The sequence below is a fragment of the Vidua chalybeata genome, chromosome 14, assembly GCF_026979565.1.
Source record: "Vidua chalybeata isolate OUT-0048 chromosome 14, bVidCha1 merged haplotype, whole genome shotgun sequence".
NCBI classification, from domain to species: domain Eukaryota; kingdom Metazoa; phylum Chordata; class Aves; order Passeriformes; family Viduidae; genus Vidua; species Vidua chalybeata.
In genome coordinates this window covers 12,425,666-12,449,096 of record NC_071543.1, presented here as the reverse complement: position 1 = coordinate 12,449,096, position 23,431 = coordinate 12,425,666, and the positions used below count along the sequence as shown (strand labels likewise).

Below are 23,431 nucleotides of genomic sequence, written 5' to 3'. Positions count from 1 at the left end.
CCTGAAATGTTTGTTTTAAAGTATGAGAGCCAGAGCAAAAAATAGAAGATTATTTTCTAATTTGAAAGCAAAAATACCTCTTGCAGGTGACAGAAAATAAATTGACCTTCTTTGGTCTTGACGCTGCGGCCCATTAAGTGCACAAGCGCTGAGGAGCCCTGGAGGAGCTGCCATTGCCGGGATGGCTCCGGTCCCAGTGCACAGCGCGGGGGGCAGGAACCAGCCCGAGTCCGAGGCAGCCCCGCTGTGTGCAAACTGTCACTCTTCCACCAGCAAAGGAACAGTGTCTGTGGGAATCTGAACACTGCTGTGCTTTATGTGAGGTAGGGTAAGAGCATTGTCATTGGTGCTTCAGCAATGGAGGATCCATGACCGGACTTTTTGGGGGTTATTTTTGTGGTTTCTTTTGCTGTCGTGAAGCAGCACTTCTGCATCAGTCCCAAGTAAAGCCTTGTGATCCAATGGTGACAGCACCTAACTTGTCATGGGCTTTTCTGAGGCCCAAAATTAATTTCTCTAATGTCAGCCAACTCAACTAATGCCACTGTGTTACTGGTTTGGTAGATCCTAGGTGAAGATTTTTAAATCTTTTTTGTTTCCCCTCCTCACTGACTTGCAAAGCTACCCACAAATGTGCATTATCTTAACTCATGCATCACTGTCAATAAATGTAACAGTAGAATGCTTTTCAGTAAAATCTTGCCTTTGACTATAACTTTTTCGTTCCTTTGATAAGCAAGGATGTAGTTTCATGTGTTTTTTACTACTTGCTGTGAAAGTGGAAGAGAAAAGAAGACTATTGGATGGGTGGTGGTATTCTCCACAGAATTTTCTTTCTCTTTCAGAACAAAACAGTTCAGTGTGCTATTTTCATTGTTCCCATTTCTCTTTCCCTTGCAGTGTTTCCAGGAACACTGTGTTTATTTGGAAGATTGTTTGATAATAGAAACATCTCACTGCTGTTTGGGTGAGGAGTTCCCTATTCTGGCTTATCAAGGATGTGGTGGTAGGCACACCAAGCTCTTCCATACTCATTAAGGTGCAATAAAAAGCCCAAGTTACAGAACCATCTCAAAGGTGCAAGGACTGATGAGTGAGTGTGGCATTTGTACTGCCAGCTGAATTTAGTGCTTTGAGGAAAGCCCACAGACATAAGTCTTTTTTTGACTCTGACAGGATCTAGACACTCAGTGAACATTAATAGTAATATTTAGTTTTAGTGGAATTGGTATAAAATTGAAGGTCTTGATTTTGCAAGCACAATTTCTCTATTGCTCTGCCTTGGAGGCATCCATCCATCCATCCATCCACCCATGATGGGTCTGAGCTTTCAGTCACCATAACTTGCAAAACTAGGTAAAGCACACTGCAGCCTGGCAGTGTAAGGCTGAGCTTGGACTAGGAGAGCCAGTCCTCAGTTCCATGGTCACCTGCTGGTGTTTTGAGTGGAAGAGGAGCATGGACAGCATCACATATGATAAAAAATGGGCATGGCTGGAACTTAACCTTGGGAAAACTCCAGTGTATCTGCAGTATCCCAATTCCTCTTCAGGCAAAGGGAATAGTTGCTGTTCTTACTCACTGGACTGTGAGTTAGGGCAACAGCACTCCTGTCTCTCAGCTGAGCAGTTGTGACCCAGAAGTCCTTGAAAAACAGTAAATGAGGAACCCACCTTGTCATTTCTACTGAGTAATTTTTTCTTAAAAAAAAGAAGAAAAAAAATCTCTTTTAAATAGCATCATTTACACTTGGGAGCTGCTCAAATCTGTCCTGTCACATAAATTACCATTTCTGAACTCGGCTGTCAGGAAGTGTCCTCACAAGTTGACATCCATGGGGGCTGTCAGTGGAAGGGGATCAGTTTCGTGGCAAGCAGGAGGAATTCAAGCGTCAAGTGAAATACGCTCGTCCTCATGTTACCTCAAGCGGTCAGGGCATCTTAGTCCCGCCAGAGGCGAGCCCTGCTGTGACCCTTGCTCCTCAGACTGCCCTTGTTCCCCTGCACTTCGGTAGCTGTAAGGCTGGGGCTGACGTCTGGAGCAAGCCCCAGCCTCCTGCAGCTCAGGCAATTGGAGCCTGGCCCAGCAAGTGGCCCTGGAGCAGAGGCTTCAGGGATATTGTAGTTTCTTTACAGGGATAAAGGCCACGGGCTTTTCTCTCTGCTCTGCTGCTTTCTCCAGCTTTGATGCGGATGCCGTTGAAATGAGATTGGCTCATCTGGTAGTGGAGGAGCTGAGCCCTGCCAGACGGATCTGGCTTGCTGGGAAGGGTTCAAAAGGCAGCACCTACCCTTTGTTGTATTTCCTGCACTCTAACGAAGCCCCTGATTTCTGGAGCTACTTTTTAATCCTTGTAGGTTGTATGTTGGTTTTGGCATGCTTTTTTTTTTTTTTTCCTCCCATTTGAAATATACGGGAGAACAAAGGGAATAAAATGCCAGCCCCCCCCCACACCCTCCCCCCCAAAAAAAGGGTAATATAAGGGAATTGAAAGGGTGCATTCTGGTGAGAACAGTTGTTTGCTGCCAGGAGTTGAAACCTGGAGAGCTGAAGCTCTGTATTTTTGTCAGTGGCGGGTTCCTGTCTGTGGTGCGCTGTCCTTGGGCTGCGCGTGGGAGCCTCGCTGCAGCAGTGTGCAGCGCTTGCTGTGATGTCAGCCCTGCATGCATGCGTTTCCAGCCTTCCCCGTGACCACATGGAGAGGATTTGCAGCAATCCAAACACTGACAGAGCTGTATTTGTTGACTTGCAGAAAAGCCTAACTCGTGCTCCTCTGGGCTGTGATCATGTAAGCCGAAACACGATGACTGCTGCCTGAGCTTGCTGGCCTCCCAGTCCTGATCAACCTGTGAAGGCAGATTCATTTATTTAGGCCCTGATTCAGCAAAGCACTTAAGTACATGCTTCAGATTTTCTTTTCAGAAAGACTGTTGGCATGCTGAGAGTTAAGCATGTGCTTAACTGCTCTCCTGAGTGCCCAGCAAACAAGTGATGGGGCAGTGTGTGCTGCTGCAGTGCTCTGCCAGGTGCCTTGCAGGCTGCAGAATTGCGGTATGAAAAATATATTCATTAATTTGGCTCCCTCCAGTACAGGAGCTCTAGTGCCAGGGTCTGAGATGAGTCAATCCTTCTGCAGGGAGGTGGGGTTCTTTGTACGGCACAGAAAATTTCTTGTCTCTTGAATGTTGCACAGATGAGCATGCCCTTCTGCAGGGTGTGGGGCAGGGGCAATTTCCATCAGTGGGTTTGTTCCCTCCTCCACGAGTTGCAAAGAAAAATATCCACTGTGTTACATGTGTCTGAACGTTTTGATATTTGTCGTTTAATGTTTTGTAGAATTCATTTGATGTAGCTTTCATTAACATGATGCCCTTCATTTTGAGGACTGAGCAGTTTAGTGCAGCCATGTTCCTGCGGGCAGTGTGTGATCCTGAGCTGCATGGCTTGAGAGCAAGGTCAACATTTGGTTTGTTACATTGGGATTTCTTGAGGTTCAGGGGCTGGGAAGGGTAGATGTTGCTATGCTGTTTAGACATTCTGGTGTTTGGTGTAACTGTGTGTTAAGTCAGACGCATCATATTCTATTCCCAGCATTAACAGACCCTCACTTCCCTTGGGAGTCTGAAGCTATGGAATAGACACTTAATCCACAAGATGGTTGTATTTCAGTCTGCTCGGAAGAACTTCTGAGAGTGCATTCTTTCTAATCCCCACCCATATCTGACCTGTTCTAGCTCGTTTTTAAGAGCTGCACCCAGCTAGTACTTAGCTCCCTGCAGAAGATTTCTGCCCATCTTTTCCTTTCTTTTGCTTTCTGAGCTCATTTGAATAGGGAGTCCACATATCAGTGAATGGGATTCCTGTATAAATTTGTTTGCAAAATTGGAATTGATTTAGAGCAGCTCCTCTTTACAAAGCCCAAAAGACACGAGCATGGTTTAGGTGTGCCTTTTTTCCTTCTCTTTGAAGTTTAAAACACGCTTAGCAAATATGACGTTTGCAGTCTCTGTTCCCTACCTGATGGGCAAAAATGCAAAGGTCCTGCCAGAAGCATGGGTCAGACCAAGCTTTGTGCTGATGCCTCAAGCTGGATTGCAGGGATCTGGGCAGGTTTTGTTATCAACTTGAGTCTAATTAAGCCGAGAAAGTACTTGCAGTGTAGGTTTAATGAGTGTTGTTTTTTTCTAAATTGAAATAATTCGATCTGTGAATCAAACAGCCTCTGTGCCCCACCCCCTGCTGCTGATGACAGCCTCTTCCCACACTTCTTCCTTGGTAGCATTGTTTCCATTGTTTCCAGCTCCAGTAGGTTTCAGTTACTGATCAGTGTAATTGCAATAACACACCAATAATGAAAGAGGAATTTAAGCTTCCTTTTTTTGTAGTTGAAGGCTCTTCTCCTACGAAAGCTTGAAATCTTAATAGCAGTCACACAGGCAACATCCCGCGCCTGTCAAATGTTTGCAAAAGTGGACGGTCGTACTTTAGGAAGATAAAGGGCTGGATTTTGGGAACTTGGAAACAACTCAATCCTATCAGGCGGCAATGGTACAGCTAATATTAGAATGGGAGACTCTAGAGACAGCTTAACATTTTAGTGGATGCCAAGGAAGCCTTCAACTGGAATGCATTGAAAGTTGTTTTGTTGTATAACACGAGTTGCTGGAGTCAGAGTAATTCGAGTTGCCTTTGGTCTGGTGGAAAACTACAGCTGTGAGCAATGAGTTAATTTTTTCCGTTTGTGTGTGGCTTAGGTTTCCCTGTCGGGTTTGCTTTTAGTTTTGTAGGCTCCGTATCCACAGAGGGGCGGCTGCGAACCAGTCGTTTGTCTCCATGTGCCACCGCAGGCGCAGCCCTGCGCTGGGGATGGCTTTGGTGGAACACCTTGGAAGTGCGGAGCGGTGCAGGGCTGAGCAGGAGCCTGGGATGTAAGAAAGCCACCGGCTGCTCTTCCTGCCTGAACGTTTCCTACAGACCAGGGGGTGGGTTAGTTAATGTTAATTAAAAAAAAACCAAAAACAAGAAGACCGAAGAGCAGACCATTGCCCGTGGTCCGGGAGGGCCTGTGGGGCGCAGCCGCTGCCCGGGGCTGGGGCTGTCCCGGAGGGTCCCGGGGCTGCAGCGGGCGCCCACCGCGCCGCTATGGAACGGGCTCTGCGATTGGTCGGCTGCCCGCGGGTGCTGTTGTAACGGCAAGCGCCATTGGCCGGCGCCGCCTCCCATGCGCAGCGCGGCGCGGGCAGTGCCCCCGTGCCCGCAATGGCCGCCGGCGCCGCCCCGCGCCCGCCCGCCCGAGCGGGGCCGCAGGCTCCTGGCTGATTCTATTTCTCTTTTTCCTGCAGGTTGCTGAAAAGTGCCTTTCCTGAAGCCACCGCTGCTTGGATTTCTGTCTAGGGCTGCCTCTCTCTGCCCCTCGCCCCCCTCTCTGTTTAATTCGGCGTTGCTTGCAGTCCGTGCCCTGACGGCGGCTCCTCCAGCCTTGCCCTTTTTTTTTTTTTTTTTTTTTTTTTGCTCCCCATTTACACGCAGTTTGCTCAGCCATTTTATTTTTTCCCTTCCCCCGACTATGTAGCAAATATTTAAAAGAAAAGAAAGAGAAAAATCAGACATCCTTTTGCCTGTTTTGATGCTCATGAACCATAATTTTTAGAAGCAAGAAATAGAAGGAAAAAAAAAAAAAACCGAAGTTTTCTCCCCAAGGACCGAGACCATTCCACAAACTGAAGTGCTGCCAGCAGCATATGCTTTTTGCAAGAATAATTGAAACCATTAACTGGAGAGCACAGAATTCTTTTGAAAGTCTGCCAGTTATTTGCAAGTAACTTTGGCAGTGGCACAAAATATAACACTTGTATTTTAACTTCTACAATTGCACTTTTAGGAGCTGGCCTCTAATTTGATTTTCAGTTGTTCTGATAAGATTTCTATTTTATGATTGGCTTTATGTTTAATTCTTGTTTAAAGAAACACGATTTGACTTAAATGAAAACCTAAGTGCTGATGAATAGGAGTTCTACCAAAGCAACAAGTTAGTTATTTCTTCACATTTAACTTGAATTCACTTTTTTACCCTTTTTTTAAAAAAAAAAAGAAGAAAAAGAAGATCAGCAGTAAATACTACCCTGAGGAAGGGTGCGATTGCTTGCATTTTAATTTTTGTTTTTTAATATGGCTGTAAACGTTTCCCTGGTTCGTGATACAAAATGGCTGACGTTAGAAGTGTGTCGAGAGTTTCAGAGAGGGACTTGTTCTCGGTCTGATGCAGAGTGCAAGTTCGCCCATCCGTCACGGAGTTGCCATGTGGAAAATGGTCGAGTTATTGCCTGCTTTGACTCCCTAAAGGTGAGGACTGTAACGCGTGCATTGCCTAAGCTGCCTTGTTTTTCTTTGCCTTCCGAGTGGCTCAGGCAGGGGTGTGGGATGTGCAGAACAGCTGTTTATTGCTCTGTGTCTGCAGGGAGGATGCTGCTCCTGTAATCTAGGCTGAGTCTGAATTAGGGTGCCATTGCCTGGAGTGCCAGGCATTGCAGGGAGAAGGATTTTATCCACAGCATTTTTCAGTGGTAGCTCAGGTCTGATATAGCTGTCCCTGAAACAGACAACGCAGGTTGTGGGCAGCAAATGAAATAAGAAGAGTAGAGAGAACTGTAATCCAGTTTTGAGTGTCCAGATCACATCAGCTGTGCATTTGGTGCAGGGATCTGAAATGTGTTTTTAATGAGCAAAAATGAAAGCAGCATTTTAAGATAATGAATCAACTTTATATGTATTTCCTGGAGACAGAGTTGCTAATGCACTTTAAGGTCGTCCTGTAGATGAGGACCAGCCAAAATATTTGGAGAACAATATTTCCAGAAATGGTCATTGGGGAAGTGCTTTCTGCTTGGGACACACGAACTCAATGGCTCTGCTAGGCCTGAGCCATGAGGTTGGTGCTAGTCCTTGCAGAATTGAATTTGGAGGCAGTAAATTGCTCTTGGTTGCTTGTCCCTGCTGGAATTCCCGGGATGACTTTCAAAAATACCAAAGACCTGGACTGTGAGTCAGGGTGAGGAGTGGAGGGGCTCACAGGAGGGGGATGTGGGCATCTCTTTCTGGCCTCACTTCACCATGGTTCTTGGGGAAGGAAGATCCACTTTTTTTTTCCTTTTTCCCAAATGTATGACTCCTCAAAAGTATTTTTTACTCTGAGACCATATGGATAACTGATAGCAGATGAGAATTCTTGACATTGTGTTTAATGTTTTGACCAAAGTAATCAACCTGTTAAAATTGCTAGAAAGAGTCTGGAAAATTTTATAATCTTAAAAGTTTTCTCTTAAACTTCAACTGTTGCTTGAAAGGATTTGTGTTTATTTTTATGAGCATAATGAGTAACAGAACTGGTAGAGTTATACATGCAGTGGTTCAGACCAGGACTGGATCTGGACTAACTGGTTTACCCATTTTGTTCCTGTTAGTGGCTTCTTCATGTTTTCATTTCTGCTCTCATTTTCCAAGAAGCTCAAGTTTTCTGTTTGCATTCGGTTTTCTCGTTTTAATCTGATTATATGAAATGACTCTTAGTTTTACAGTGACTTTCAAATGTTCATTTACATTGCTGGTTTGCTGACAGTGAGAGACAAACTTTTTTTTATTGAAGGGGAAAAAAATCTTGTTCTTTATGTCATTGAAACCTTTGAATTGTAGCCAATGGCAGTGCAGATATTTTTAATGAAGAGATTAATATGTTAATGTTTTTCAGTGTATATTTGTGAATGGAAAGGAGGGCTGTCATGCTGTGGAGGATAGTTTTGTGCCCCTTGCTAGTGTTTGCAGCATCTTGGGGGGTGTCCCAGTGCAGCCACCCAGCTTGGCTGGGCTCTGAGCTGTGCTGTCACCCCGTGTGTGACACTTCCCCACGTGTGCTGTTGGCAATGCAGTTCCTGCAGCACACCCAGCTGTGCCAGCCCCTCTCTGCACAGCTGGGGCTGGGACGATGTGCAGGACCAAGTCCATGGGCAGCTGGGGTTCAAATCCCACCCACTGGTATGAGCAAACACTTCTCCCACTTCAGCAGTGGGGATGGGATGGGGAACACCATGTTAAGAAAACAAACAAACAAACAAATAAAAAAAACCCGAACAGGGGAAAGAGCAGGGTGTGATCTTCTACAGCTAGAGTGTTTCCTGTGTAACTGGCTGTTAAATAATGTTCTAGTTGCAGTTTCCTCATGGCACAGTAGCAGATGCCTAGTATGTGCTGGTTAAGCAGCCTGAATTTTCCAGAGAACAGGTTTTTTGGACTTAGGAAAGCCTCATGGAGGGCTGACAGCTCTGCCTTGGGGAAGTACTTGAGGAGAAGTCCGACTGTGCGGAGCACTTTGGCCAAAGGTGATGGGGCTGTTTCTGCACCTCTCTTTGAAGACAAGACAGTGGGTCTTGGAGCACTTCCTTCAGTCCCATGGATCCAGCAGCTCTCAGTGGACAGAATCCTGTTTCCCTGTGCCATGGAGGGCTGTGGTCCCCACTGCTGCAGGCTGAGCGTGTGCGTGTCTAACGCCATGCATTTCCCAGTGGAAATAACTCCCCTGGGGACTAAACCCTCAAACAATGGTCATTCTGTTCCTGGGCCAGAGCTGGGCTTGCAAAGCACTTTTTGCCGTGGTTTCGAGGGGCTCATGGCTATAAGGGTAGCCACCCTTACCGGTCACCAGAGAGGTTACATTCTCAGACCCTTTAAGAGGCTTTTCTTGCCCATCCTGTGGATGTCTTTGTGCCCAACAGCTGTGGAACAGCGACCCTCTCTCCCGTGGAGGGCTCAATAGCTGCTTAGTGCTCTCTTGTCTGCCCCGCATTAGCAGAACATCTGTGTTGCTTTATTGGAGGCAGGATATAGGATGCTTGTGGCTAATAAGTTCTCCTGTTGTCTCGCAGCCACCCAGGGCTTTGTTCAGACTTTGCTTATCTGCATCCATTGTGTGCTGCTGTTGCTTGTTTTTTTTCTCTCACAGACCTCTTAAGCTTGAACAATGCCTTCATACAGGAACTTCTGATAACCCAGCAAACAATGGTTTCACCTCACTGGTCAGGTCATGCGCAGCATCCATACCTTACTGAATTGCCCTTTTTCCTTAGGTTGGAACTGCTCCTATAGCAGTTCATGCCTGTTGCAGTGGAAAAAGCAGTGATGCTTCCAGAAGCAGTCAGAATGTCTCAGTGTGGGTTGTTTCACGGGTAACTAACTGTGTGCTACCTGTAATCTTGTGAAGAACACACGGGACTCATTGAAGGTAATGGGGGCCCTCACCAGAACATACTCTGCAGGAACGTTGTGTGTTGTGCAATGCTTTGGTCATGAAATATCTGTTCTTGATTAGGTTGAAAGTGCAAGGCTGGATCTTGCTGTCCTGAGCTGTGTTTTTTCAAAGGAGGAGTTTGCACGTTTGTAGGCAGCAGAAGGAACCTTTCTCAAGCAGATTGATACAAAACTTAAAAATAGTTCCTTGCAAGAAGTTGCTATTTGAATCAGATGCCAAGAGAGCTCTCACTCTACTCGTGCAGCCCTCCTTGTTATTCTGGAAGCAGTGTTCTCTGAATTAATTTGTGTGAATGGCAGGAGAGTCTGCATTGTTTGATTGCAGGGCAATCCAGAGGCCCAAGAGCTGGCTATGCTGGGCCACCCTGCTTCCAGAGCGACCATGAGGGCTGCTGGTCAGTGGCCAGTGCTCTCTGGTACCTCCTAGCTGGGTCCTGTGGCACCTCAGAGATGTTCTGAGCAAAGGAGAGGAATGCCATGTCATCCCTGTAAATTGGGGTGGCCTCTGGGTTCGTTCATTGCTTCTCTCCCAGGCTGTGTGCACTGTCCCATGCAGAGCCAGTGCTTTTTGTAAGGACTGGGACATGGTTTGCTGGCTCATGGCAATTCCTACAAAGGTTTGTTTTGGCACTTTGGTGAGCTGCTCATCAAGTCATTAACTTTCCTATTCAGACTGGATCAGGAGGGCAGGATATGAGCTTGTCTGACTCTCAGTTCTTGGCCAGCAAGTCATTGGTTGTGTTTTCAGTTTCTGATGTTGTCAGGAAGGGAAAAAAAGCATCATCTTTGGTCACTAATGGAGCAGAGAGCTGAGAGATGGGGCATTAGGAGATGGTGACATGTTATATAAAAATGTGTAGGTAATGCACATCAGGTGTTCACAGAGGCTTTGATTTATACTGCTCACAGTTTGGGCATCTGCACTGAGGACTTGTGGTTTAAAAAAATTTACAAACGCAGGTTTGTGAGGTGTGGGCTGGGGCTTTCTGCTGTTTAGGGGTTTTAAAATTTTCTTTATGAACATTAATATGAATTGAAGCTTCAAAGAGCATTTTGAGATGGAAAATAGTGGGATGAAAAATTTCAGTAATATGAATTTTGACAATTGGGAGGTTTAACAATGTGAAAAACATTGTTAAACTATTGCATGTTCAAAGCAATACTCTACAAAAAGAAGGTGAAAAGTTTTCTGTGAACAGGCATAAAAAGAAGTTAAAAGTAGTTTTGTATAAATTGTCTATTTTCTAAAAGAAGTGTTATTCTCTGGTAATAATATTCAAAATCCCATGGCAATCTAAAAAGTTCACACTGCTTGGGCAATAGATGTACTATATGATCTTGAAACTGATGTACCTGAGGTTGTTCCTCACAGTTTTCATGCTAATTTGTACCTGGTTTATGCTGACTTGACTAGAATTATTTCTGACTTACTGGTTGGCAATCAAATCTATTTTTCTTAAAAATTTAAATAAACGCCAAATTAAGAAACAACTAAAAACACCCACTAAACTTAGCATATGGTTACACTTTTAGAGAGGAAGAAGAAAGCAAACAAAGCCATAGGGATATTTTTGGAGACATTCTGACTCCATGTCTCAGCTCAGTGTAATGGAGATGTAAATATTCCACAAGAACAGTGTTGAGCCAAGTTGCCTGTGTGACAAATATCCATTTTTCCTTGGTCATTAAGCCACTTAACTGTGTGGCAACAGTAGATTTCCAGCAGCTTTCTGTCCACTCTGGATGCTAGTGTGTTCTATGGCATGTCTTAGGTGCTTTTTAAAACTACCAGATCAAACAACTTAAAATGGGGAAAAATGTATTTAGACTCAAACTTATTTTTAAAACCTGTTAATACTGTATTTCTCTGTCTTTTTATGTTAATTTCTATATTTCTCTTTGTATTTCTCTCTGAGGTAAATTGGTATTTCAAGGAGAGTAGGAGAGCTTGTGGGGGAAAAATAATTTAGGCCTGATCCCTTCTTATCTACAGGTTACAAGCTCCATGTTTTCACATCTTAATTTATTAATTGGCATACTTGCTGTCTGTACTCTCTGTAGTGTCTTTGGCACATCTGTGGGATGGAGAGATCTGATGGAAAAGCTCACCTGGCACTGCCTGTGGCTGAGCATCTCCCAGGCCTGCCCCATTGTCTGGACTGCAGATTCTCTCTGTGGGGTTAAGGCTGGTTGCTTAAAAATGATGTGTGACCTCCCTAGGCACGTTCAGCTTTCCAGGGAAAGGATACACCTTCTTTCTTTAATCTGCCTAGCTGATCTTTCTGTGGGATGGAGGTCTGTGCACAGCATGTTTGATTTGTTTAGTGTTATCCAATGGTTTCTCTGATGACCCAGTAGTCTCATTTCATTTATCTGTGACTTTTTGACAGTTGAACTGTGGCAGATGAGCACTGGTGGGTTTTGCAGTCATGGTTTATAAGGTTGCTGGTCTCAGCTGTCCCCTTGCTTCTCTTGCAGCTTGCTGCCACTGTGGCAGGGTTAGCAGGAGGACAGAGTGCCTTAGGCACTGAATACAAAGTCCAGCAGCTGGAATTCCCTTGGTCCTGCTCTCTGCAGAGCTGCTGGGTGATGAACTTGTGTAACTGGAACAGGCTGGTGTTACCTGGTGACTGTGCTGCAAGGACAGCAATAGGCAGGGAGATGCAGGAAGGTCTTACTCATTGTCAGCCATTTTGCAAAGGTTTAAGGCAGAGTCCTTGACAGGAATTCTTGACTGTGCTCTAAAGCAAGGAGGTGATCTTTGAGGTGTGTTAGGGAGAGTGAAGGGGTTGGCCTTGTCCTTATCTTTACTGGGTCTTTCTGTAGCTGAGCAGCCTCAGCAGGGAACACTACCTTAGCCTTTACATTTATGAGAACATGTGCTTTATGGAACTTGGTGTTGTCTGTGGTAACATGGCAAGAATGGTGAGATATCTGTAGATTTCCTGGTGCATAGTCTGGTTCTGGTGCTACCCTGGAGGGATGCTCTCTTCTCAGCTCATTGCTCATATTCCTGCAGAGGGTGGATATTTGGTGATTGGGCATTTGCTGTGCAGTAGATGGAGAGCACCATCTGTGCCCCAGACCTCCTGACCCCACATTTCTCCTGAGGGCTTGCCCACAGGGGAGCAGATGCCTTTGCTGTTGCATGTGTGCGAGTGCCAGTCTCATGTGTGGTGTCTCTGGAACAGGTTCAAGAGGCTGGCAGAAGTGTAGGCACAGGCTGGTAAGTTGAGAAGCTCTCCCAGTGCAAGGGGCAAGGACAGGAACACCGCCCTTGTCCATCTTCTTGCAGCTGAATGATTACAGCTTTTCCTTGGGCCTCAGACTGGTGTGCTTTTCCTCTTGTACGTGTTGGAAAGCAGAGCTGTGCCCACAAACTGGTCCTGAGACCACACTTTGGAGGCCAGCCTCTTCAGGGAGATGGGCCAAGCAAATTCAGCAGTGGGGTTTTGCTGCCAGCCTCGCCTCTCCTTTCCTCACCAGCCAGCCCTGGCAATGCAGGGCCTCTGCTCCTGCCTGCAGCTCATGTTGCCTTGTTCTCCCTGTGGCGTGAGCAAACCACCATCCTCAAAGGCTAAGGCAGCATTTACATTATTAATATTAGCCAAGAGTAACCTTGGGTTTCTGGTTGGGAAGATGATGGTAAAGTGCTGACTGCTGCTCACACTTGCCTAAAAAAGCAGGAGAGGAATTCTTTTGGGATGTTGACTCTAAACTCTTCTGAGCTTCTGTGTGTGCTTAAGCAGATACATTTTGAAACCTTTTATGGGCATATTGCAATGTTCCACTGGCCCTGGCATGCCACCTCCTGCTCCTGAGGCTTGCTTTCCCATTTGAAGGGCAAAGCCCGCCAGACCAAGGTTCCAGTTCTGCAAAATACTTAAGCCTGATTTTAAGTGCTGTAGAGTTCCTGTGGGCAGCAAAGAGCTCCTTGTGCTGGAGTGAGCTGTTGCATCAAGTTTTGAGCATGGGAAGTGGTCTTCTCATGCAGTCTCCAAAGAGGAAGAGCTGCCTGTGTTCATTTGCTCTGCCACCTTTGGCTTTTGGGAGTTTCTTTGCATGCACACCTTGAGTTTGCAGTCTTGACAAGCTTGCAGGGATCTCCATGCCTGTGACCCAGCACAGCTGCAGGGGGACACTCTGTGAGCCCCAGGGTCTTTCTCTGGACAGGGAGGAAGGAGATGAGATGGGCCCAGATAGCAAGTGGCTGGCTCTGCCTGCTCTGAGTCAGAAGTTGGCCAAGGGAGCACAAAAGGGGGGGGGTGTATGTACAGTGAGCTCTGGCACCTCAGATAGTGCCATGTTGCAAAATGTGGTGCTGCCAAATTCTTCTAGGGAAGAAGTTCAAGCATTACATCTTCCAGCTCTGGTGTGTAGCAGTACCTAACACTGGGATTGAAATAGAAGCACCAAACCTACAAGCCTCTATGCCTGGACAGAGTCTGGGGTAAAGAGGATGCTTGGCTGTGATGCTGCAGTGTTGGTGAAGCTACCTAGGGACTTCTCATGCTCCTGATTGCATTAGGCCAGCAAAATGAGCTGGGGGAAAAGGTGGTGAAAGATGTCTTCAAGGGGAGTGAACGAGTATGTGGAGTTGGCGGATTTTTTCAGTGGCATAGCATCAGTTGGATGTAATCTCTTAGCTGACAATCGCATTCTGCCACTTGGTTCACCCTTCTGAAGGAGGGTACAGTAACATGCTTTTATGTAATTGAGCTGTTTAGAAGCTTTAAAACAAATATAAACAAGATGTGCCAGGCTTTTTGGAGAGCCCATTGCCTGACATCTCCCACAGAGCATTTCAATAAGTGGTTAGATTTCCAAGTGAGGAACTGAGCTCTTTGAAATTCTGCCTCTATAAATATTGTTTTGCTGGTATTAAAATAAATGCTTTGAAGACCTTGGGCAAATGTTGCCCCATACAGGCACAGTTTTACTTCTGGCTTATTAATACTGTTTTATTGCTGTTCATAAAACAGCAGGGAGCCAGGCACTGACCCCCTTCCTCACCCCTTAGAGTCCTCGTGCCATGTCTGATGACAGTCTTTTGATTAGAGGAAAGACCAAGGATTTGGAAAACCACTTTTCAGAGCCTTGTGATGATGCAAACTGCTTCGAAGTGTTGTAATGTTGGTCTCTGTGCATAATTGGACTTTTTGACCTCACAGGAGCAGTACAGAAAAAATGTCTTTGAAGGCTGAGTGTAGCTGAGCTGCTGTAATAGCAAGACTCTGGGTGATTTAGACAGGTGTCCTAACTGAGTAAGCATTTCAAACCCTGGCTCCTTCCAAAGGAATAGCTATCAAACATGCTTAATTCTGTAAGCTTATCAGCCTGTTAAGAGAGCCCTTGTTCTGTAATGGCAGTGAAAATATTCACCATAGGTAATGTGTTAGGATAGTAAAATCTTTCTGCTGTCCACACAGTAGAAAGTACATGGCACAAAAGTAATGCTGATCTCTTGGGAGCCCTGGGTTTTGCATCTGTCTCTCTGAATGTCTGGTTAGTGTTTGGCCTTGGTTTAGGATTGCAGTGACATGGTTACTTGATGTCTCCACTGTCAGAGGAACTGGATGCTGGAGTCAGGGATTATTAAGCACTAACTCTGTGTTTTTACCTCCTCTGCCTGAAGCCAGCACGTGGGAATGGCTCGGGGCTGTTCTCTGCGTGCTTCAGCTCCAAGCTGGAAAGCTGAGACCTGGAGGTGCCTTTCTGCAACATTTAGCTTAAAGCTGTGAGGAAGAAGCATATTCCTGAGAGGGCACAATTGGCTTGCTGGGACACGAGCATACTCAAATCAAGCAATTCCCCAAGTTTGTAGTGAAATATTACGGCAGATGGCCCGCTTACAATGCGGGATATTATTAGAACCATGATCAGTGCTAATAAGGTCATTGGCGGTGGGGGAGGAGGTCAGTGTCTGACCTTGTTTGGAAGGTGGCAGCCTGTGCTCTGGGAAGAAGTTTTCCTCTTGCAGCAGTGGAATGTGAGTGTTTAAAACAAGTTACTTTGTGTATTAGTATGGCTGCACAGTGGAGAGAAAGACCCACAACCCAGTCCAACATAACAGCTGCAGGGGTACTGCTGGCCCCCGCCCCTTGCTGAGGTAGGTGCACAGAGCATCATTAAAAAGTGAGGCAAATTCTGCTTAATTCTGGGAATGGGAACCAGGAGTAGTTTAGCTAATGCAGAATGGCTGTAGTATCACAATGCATTGCCCAGGTGACTGGTGAATGGTCTCTGAGTTTTATCTTGCCTCTGACCATACTCTGCGTTAACACAGCACAAACTTTCAGCTGTTCTCCTACACTGGTGTCAGAAAAAGACCCAAAACAACCACTACACATAAGAGTGTTGGAATCCAGTTGAGTTGCATGAGTGATGCCCACGTCTCTGCCCAGCAGTACTCACACCAGGTTCTGATGGGGATTTAAGCTAATAGACTGAAACATGGTGCTTTAACTCTGTCTCATCACTTCTTTGCCTTATGAACTCTGGGTGCTGTGATCAGTTCTGGGTGCATAGTGAGAGGAGACACCTCTTAAGCAGAGGGGCATTTGGGAAGGTGTGGAATATCTGGGGGTTCAGAGGTGGCCAGGGCAGCACCAATACAGTGGAGTTGCAGCCCGTGTGCCTGAGACCATGGTCGTCATGACGCTGCTTCCCTAAGTCCCTGTTATCCACAGGGGCACGGCTGGTGCTGGGAACAGTCACACGGAGATTAGGTCCTTAAAGAGCCCTGCCTCAACTGAGGAGAGTTTGAATACAAAACCTCAGTGTGTAATCCCAACGGTATTGGCTGATACCACTGGTCTATGTTTCTTCCTCTTGCTGTCCATTCCTAAAGGATCAGAGCATGGGTAAGGCTTGCAGCCATTATGTGCTGTTGATCCCAAATGGTTGGTTTGTGCAGTGTTGTGCTGCGTGCAGTGCTTGGGCTCTGCTCCCAGAGTCCCTTCCACGTGATGCTGCAGATAGCAAACCCAGGATGAGTTTGCCAGGAGAAAGCTAGAGCCTCATGGGGTTGGACATTTCAGCCTATGCTGTAGCACTTTAGTGCTCAGGGTCGTTGGGAGTTGAAAGCCAGACATACAGATGAGCCTTTAAGGAGGGCTTGGAAGATCATCCAGGCATGGCAGAGGTAATGGTGTTTTAGGTCAGCTGTACGAGGGAAAGCTCTTTCCTCCATGTGAGGGAATTTTGTTTTATAAACCAGTGGACTTTCAAGACAGTTGTCTTTGGAGGGAATGTTGCTCCTTCCCAAACATTGTAGGAGGTGTTAAAAGATGCTCCTGCAGAAACCCTCCCAAATCTTGCTCCGATGGTGCAAGACTTGCAGCCTTATTCTAGTGCCCTGCTTCTTCTTTCTGCTCTGTTTCCTCCTCCCCTCTGAGCCTATTTGTCCCTAAGCCCTAGTGCAGCTCCCCTGTCCTCTTTGTCCATGTTGTAGTGTCTGCAGGGACTGAATAAGGCAGCCTGAGAAAGCTCTTGCTCTCCTCTCCTGTTGCTTCAGCAGTCATTTTTATTTCTCAGTGCATCTGGTGCCCTTGCAGATGAAGATGTAATCATGGTTACCTCCCTGCAGACTTTTGACTCCCTGCTGTGTCAATCCTGTTGCCTGTAAAACCTCAGTGATGTGCTGCAGGGTGGGAGCTGGAGCAAGGCAGGCAGGCTGAGTGACTTTGGTGCTCGAAGCTGGAAAGCCATCAGGGCTGATAAAAGCAAGACAGGGATGTCTGAAACCTCCTACCTGCGAAGGAGGGCCTCAAGGGAAGGAGGTGGGGGTGACTCTGGGGAGGAGCAGTGCAGCTCCCCAAGCCACTTTCCCATAGGACTGGGGAGCTCAGGGATGTGGCAGGGACCCTGGCCACCCATCGCTGCCAGCTCTGTCAGCATCTGCTGGCTGGCATGTCACGGCAGGGCGCGGATTTCCCAGCACAGCCCACTCAAAAGGCTCTGCACCATCCTTGGGAGAGTTGGGAGGGGGGAGGGGTAAATCCCTTGGGGACTGGGAGACAAATGGGCAGGATCACTTTTAGCTAGTGATGCAGGGGTGGGACACAGGCAGGCTGCCGGCAGGAAGGAGCTTGGGAGGCATCACAGCTGCAGCAGCCCAGGACAGAGCAGCTGAAATACAGTCTGGTGTTACCGAGGCTTCCCCTGGCTGCCTGGGGTTTTTCCACCAAGTCTGATGTATTTAGACTGAAAACTCTTCAGGCTGAGACTGTCTCATTTTGTGTTTGGGTAGTAATTGGAGCTGGACCCTGAGCTGTAGCATTGATGAGTATTTGTATTCCCACAGCCAGAAATCCCCTGCTGCGGCCTTGTGCGATAAAGCACAGATTGAATTAAGAGGATTTTCATTGTCGTTTTGTGTTTCTCTGCATGGGTTTTTGAAGAGTCCACAGTAATATAAAATCTTTAGAAATGTTTACTTGGAATAGAGCTCACATTAGGTAGGACAAAAACACTACTCAAAACTGGTTTTGTTTTCCTGTTTTGATTGTGCTAATTCTTGGAAAAGGATTTTAAGCATCCTTTCAGTGCTTAGCCCAATCAGGGGAAAAGTGTTAGCATTTTTCTTACTTTGTCCTTCTTGCCTGTGTCAGAGGCACTTGAAGAGAGGTTTGTACAGGGATTTCTGCCGGGGCCCTATGAGAAGTCCATCTATCTTAGTTTAAACCAGTTTGAGCATTTTTTCAGCCGTGTTGGAGTGTTCGCTTACGTAGGCACTGGTCCTGCTGCATTCCAGACTTGCTAATGACCCTGGAGCTTCTTTGCAGCTACTCCTCTCACGTGGCAGAGAGACTGCAGATGTCCTCAAGAAAGGTCACTCTTCCTTGCAGAAAAAATCCCTGAGAGTCCCTCCCACCCCCATCTATATGGGCCCATCCCACCTAAAAACAAATGAACATTTGCATTGCAGCTGACTCATCCTAACTGTGCCCGGTGAGGGCGGTGAAAGGTCTTTTTCTTGCTGCCCTTTTAGGAAGGGATTGTGCTGCATCTGAAGATATCTCTTGTCAGTAGCAAAAGCAAAATACATGAGATCAGGTGTCTGCTGCCTAAGGAAGTCATGTTGTTTAAGATTGCTTTCTAATAGAACAGCATTCAAAAGGTAAGCCTTGCATGCCTCCTCAACTACAAAAGGTTGAGCATCTCAGGCAGTCTGTACTGCACTTGGTGAATGGGACAAGGATGAGAGCTGCAGGAGTTTGGAAAGCAGAGCAGCAATACAGGAAGGACAGAAAAACCCCATGGTAATTTGATCAGTTTGCTTTTGTGCCTCAAGTCTGAATAAGCAAGCACATCCACATGGATATGCTTTAGTTGCTTCTGCCTCCCCCAGCTTTTCTCTTGTGCTCTCAAACCTAAGTGAATCTGGCAGTTATTAAAAACATGAACTCCAAAGCAGCAAGCAAATGAAAGGAAAGCCCTGATCAGTTCCATTCTTGTTGGTCAGCTGGGACAGATGGATGGACAGACACACATGTATGCACACGCAGGACACATTCCTTTCTTAGCTGTTCTGGCACTTACACCAGTGCTGCGCAGATGAGAATTTAGGTCAGACCAGAAGTTGCATCCCTCAAGACTAAGTGGATACATCCACCTAACTAGGCATACAATGTTTTCAGTGTCCTGTCCTACAGCTCTTGTTACACAGAAGGGAACAGATCCTGGTGACTACATGGAATTAACCTCTCAGCAGCTTAAATGATGGTTTCTGCAAAATACATTATCCTGGCATCACATGGAGAAAGCAGACCACTCCTGCTAGATTTTGGGGTCTTTGGACTGTATGTCAGTGTAGAGACCTACAGATCCCGAATTTTGGCTATCTAGGTCAGCATGGAATGCAGGCTGAGCAGAAAGCCCCCTTGAGCAGTCTGGTTTGCAGCTTCTGTTGGCTTACTGTTCCTGGGTAGGCTTTGTTTGTAACATGGATCTGCTTTGGCTGAGTGAGGTTGGGAGTGTGAATCTGCACAGACCTCACGAGACTGCATAGCAGACTGTGGGAACAGGGATCTGTGAGCAGTGTTGTAATTAGAACAGGTAGAAGTTTTGCTCTGGCCAAGGTTGTTGTAGTAAATCCATTGTATATTAACAGGTTTTCAGATGTTGGCACAGAACTGGGCATCGTGTTCATTAAAGCTGGCTGTCGGTGTGGCACTTGTGACTAGTGCATGGGAACTGCACCTAATATGTCTCACTAATTGCAGTTTTATCCCAGAATTGTCATTGCCAAACTCTCCATCTCTTGCCCACAGAGATGTTGGTGTATTATCTTTGGCATTGTGAGCCCATCATGTTTGCCTCTGTGGAAAAAGGTCTGTCCTGTTGCCACCACAGCTTGCCATGCTTCTCCATGGGCTCAGCTCCTAACAAACATTTACAATGCCTTAACCTCCCTTTCACTAGAGATGGTAGCAAATACTGGTCACATATCTGCTTTCTAGTGCCAGGTGCTTTTTAAAGAGCACTTCTGAAGGTGTTTTTTAAGAGAAAAATCCCCTCTGTGACTTAAATGTGCATATGTTACTGGCTGTAATAAACAACTCACTAAATAGATCAGTCTGCAAAAGCTGACCGAGGTGGAATATTTGCCTAGGGCAAGGCAGGCTTTCTTTTTATTTTTGCTTGGTTTTTTTCTTTTTTCTCTTTCTTTCTTTTTTTCTTTCTTTCTCTTCAAGCCTTGCTGCCTCCTAGGTGGAGGGTTGTGATTCAATGTCACTTGGCCTGAATGTCCTCTTTGGAAGCCAAGGCCCATGTGAGATGTGTGGTCCTTGCCTGCTGTGCCTAGCGGGCTGCAGGAGCTCTCTTAAAGGTACTTTTTGTATCTGCACCTTTAATCCTTTGACCAACAGCAAGTTCATTATACAGTGGGCATGAAATCTGAGGCCTGGCATGGACCAGAAAGCTTTGGGGTCTTTGCTTGGAGATGTGTGGAGTTGGTGGCACACAGCCCTTTTCTGTAGCTTGGTAGCTTCTCTGCAAAGCCAGAGCAGAGGGGAAACGTGCTGCTGTGCACAAATATGCCTGGCATGTATAGCTGAAACAGGAGCTTGAGGACAAAGCTTGGTCCTTGGTGAACTCAACCATAGCCTGAGAAAGCAGCTGGGGACATCAGTGGGCCATCAGGGTGAGGAGCAGGGCAAGCTGGCTTTGCTCTCTACGGTGGGGCAAATCCTAGCCAAGAGCAGAAAGGTGTCCTGTGCCTTGGAACATCAGACCCCTGGCTCTGACAGATGTCAGGGAGGAAATGCTGTGGTGGCAACTGAGGCCATCACCCTCTTGTACTGGTGCATCTCCTGTTGCCCTGCCATCACCTCCTTTGTTGGCTCAAGCTATTGCACAGAGGGACTGTCATATCATGTTCTGACGTATCTTGGTGTTTCCACCTGAAGTGTGGAAAGCCAGAGTGGCGGAGCCCAGCCACATCCTTCCCTGCTCAGGGAATGGTTGTATTCTGCCAACTTCTTAGAAAAACCCAACCAAACCTAGCCACATCCTTATCTTTTTATTTGCAATTTCATTGTGCTTTCTGAAACACAGTGAGAATGAGGTTTTCTGAGCATGACTTTGCCCTTTGCAGGACAGGAGGGAGGGTTTGGGTCAGACACTTAGTTATCAATCTCTGCTCTTCCCTATTTGCCTTTTCCCTCGGGTAAACTTGAGCTCTGAGGCTGCTGGAGCTGGTCGCATGTCCGATATTTGTATTCATGAACACAGTATTTTAACATTTATTCTCCTGGGCTTTGATGTACTTTGCTTGGTTCTGGCTACGTGTGGTTTGCCTGCTGCAACTGTAATATTCAACAGACACTGTAGGTAGAGGAAGGTCAGAAGCATCAACTTTCCATATGACCTTGACAGATTCAGCTGGTGAAAGTTATAGAATTGGATTATGGGATTTACAATGAAAAGATGGTTTAAGGGACAAGAGAAACTGTACTTGCTGTTTTCAAATGCTGGCCTGGTATAATAGCAATCAGGAGGGAAACAATTGAGGATGGAAGGTAGAAGACATATGTGAAGTTTAATTTTGTTTGTTTTTCTTTGGGGTTTTGTGGTGTTTTTTTTAATACAGTACTTGTGCAGTATTGTTCCAGAGAGCTGGTGTGGGCTTTTTTTGTAATTTATTATAGAAGAAAAATCAATGACTTGCCAGTGTTTCTATCTTCCAGGTAGAATTGATTTTTTTTTTTTACTTAGAAATAGTCCCACATTGAAACCCACAGGAATATTAACTTTGGTGGATGTCACCTCCTCTGCATCCTGCTCTGTGCATGCAGTGATCCCAGGGCTAAACATATTCCTAAATGTGCTCTCTTTACTGGACACTAAATGCCTTCTTTTGTAATTGTTATTGATCATTTCCTTCAGCAGGTCTGTGGCCAGGCTGTTCTGTAAAGTCTTACTTGTCTTGGAGAGAGCCTGTTCTTGATCCTGTATTAAAGAAGCCTATTTTATTGTGCTTTTAACATTCCTGAACCTAGGAGAGTAGTAGAATAATACTTAGAAGACATTAAAAAGGCTCAGTTCAGAACTCTAAATGATGATAATCCTACTCTGTTTAAACCTAATTTCAAATATGTGGTGGTAACAGACTGGTATGGTTCACAAACGTAGCATAATCAAAATGTATTGGTAGATACAAAAGAAAAGAGCTTGATGAAGTCTTTATTCCTGTCTTTTGTGGCATGAGATTGCTATTATTGGAAATAGTAATCTCTCAGATAAACATGTTTTTCTGCTCTGTGGCTCTACAGCTCAAAAAACATACTTTGACAGTGCCATGCTGTTTTAATATATATTTCTTGGGCTTGGTAAACACTGTCCATTGCTTGGAGCAAGCTAAATGTTCCACAAACCAAAAACATTAAAATCAATACACTTTTTTCATTGAGCATAACAGAGCGTGCCATTGGCCTCAAAGAAGAGAGCTTGGCAGGGGAACAGAGCTGGAAAGAGTTGTCAAGATGTAAAAATATAATGAAGGAGCTACAGGGCTTTTCCCCAACAAAATAACTGCTCTGAGTTTTTAAGAACCTTCAAGTATAACAAACAGCTTGGAATGAAAATCCTGCGTGAGAGCAGGAGGACAGCCATGACCTCTTTGTGCTGTCCTGGGGAAACTCAGTGGAACATTGCTGTATTCAGCAATGTGCAAAACTTCACTCACAGCAGCTCTCAGCTTCCCTAATTGCCAGGTGAATAAGGATTTGGGAATTTAGGCTAGTGCCTGTGGCTGCTTAGAATCTACTGGAATGCAGTTGTTGCATGTCCCCCCTGTTCCTAATTAAAATATATTTTTAAATGTCAGGGTGATAGTACTTGAGTTCTGTGGTAACAAGCCATCGTTTCTTTCTGGAGCTGGATTTACTTGCCGAGGTCAGTGGTTTGAAGTGATTGGCAATGACTGTGAGTGGCTGTCACCAGTTAAGGTGCTACCAAAAAGGGAGATGAGGACATAGAAACGCTGCTTTCTGCTTTGTTTTTGTCTCCTGCTCTGGTTTGAGCTATGTAACAAAAACAAGCTTGACAAGCATTTTGAGGCTGCAGATTTTAAGCGAGTCCTAGATAAGAATGTTTGAGTTCCAGTAGAGCACATCTGATCTTGCAAACACCCCTGTCCAAGTGCTTTGCACTTTTATACAGACTATTTGAAAGGACTGACAAGTGCAGTCGGGCTTGGCCATGCTGTGCATCTGTTTGTTCCCAGCATTTGCACCTGATCACTGTCCTACCCTGGTGCGAGGGAAGCAGTGCTCAGTGTACATTTTTAATATACTGGTGAAATTGTTCAGCTGCTAAACTGTTTGTGCCATGTGGTGGGAAGTCTGTCTCCTGCTTAGGCAAAGTGCTGCTGTCCCTTACATGCCTTTTGGTGGTGACCTGTCCAACTCTGCAATAAGTAGATGACTGAAGCCCTGTCAGCTTGGCCACGTGCCACTGGGGTTGGTCATCGTGTGTTGGTGACAAGGGGCAGTTTTCCAGTCCTGTGATGGGAGAGAGCCTTCAAGCACAGCACATCCCTCTGAGCCAGTGGCACACAACACAGCCCCTACACCTTGGTTTGTGTCTGTGGTAGAGGTTGGCTTTCACAGACAAAGGCTGGAATGGCAGA

General features: G+C 45.9%; 1 protein-coding gene across 11 annotated transcripts in view; it reads left to right on the top strand.

Moving 5' to 3' along the window:
- Positions 1-5,488: 5,488 nt before the first annotated feature.
- Positions 5,489-23,431, top strand: part of MBNL3 (muscleblind like splicing regulator 3) — a 59,627-nt gene continuing 41,684 nt past the window's right edge. For 4 of the 11 annotated variants that reach the window (XR_008433364.1, XR_008433363.1, XM_053955447.1 and 1 more), the window contains exon 1: positions 5,517-6,342. Coding sequence is in view for 6 of the 11 variants with exons in the window: in XM_053955447.1 (XP_053811422.1) it covers positions 6,169-6,342 (174 nt within the window). In the remaining 5 variants the exon portion in view is untranslated. Of the gene's footprint in view, positions 6,343-23,431 lie in introns of all 11 variants that reach the window. The other 7 variants (XR_008433366.1, XM_053955449.1, XR_008433362.1 and 4 more) reach the window with 5 other exon arrangements.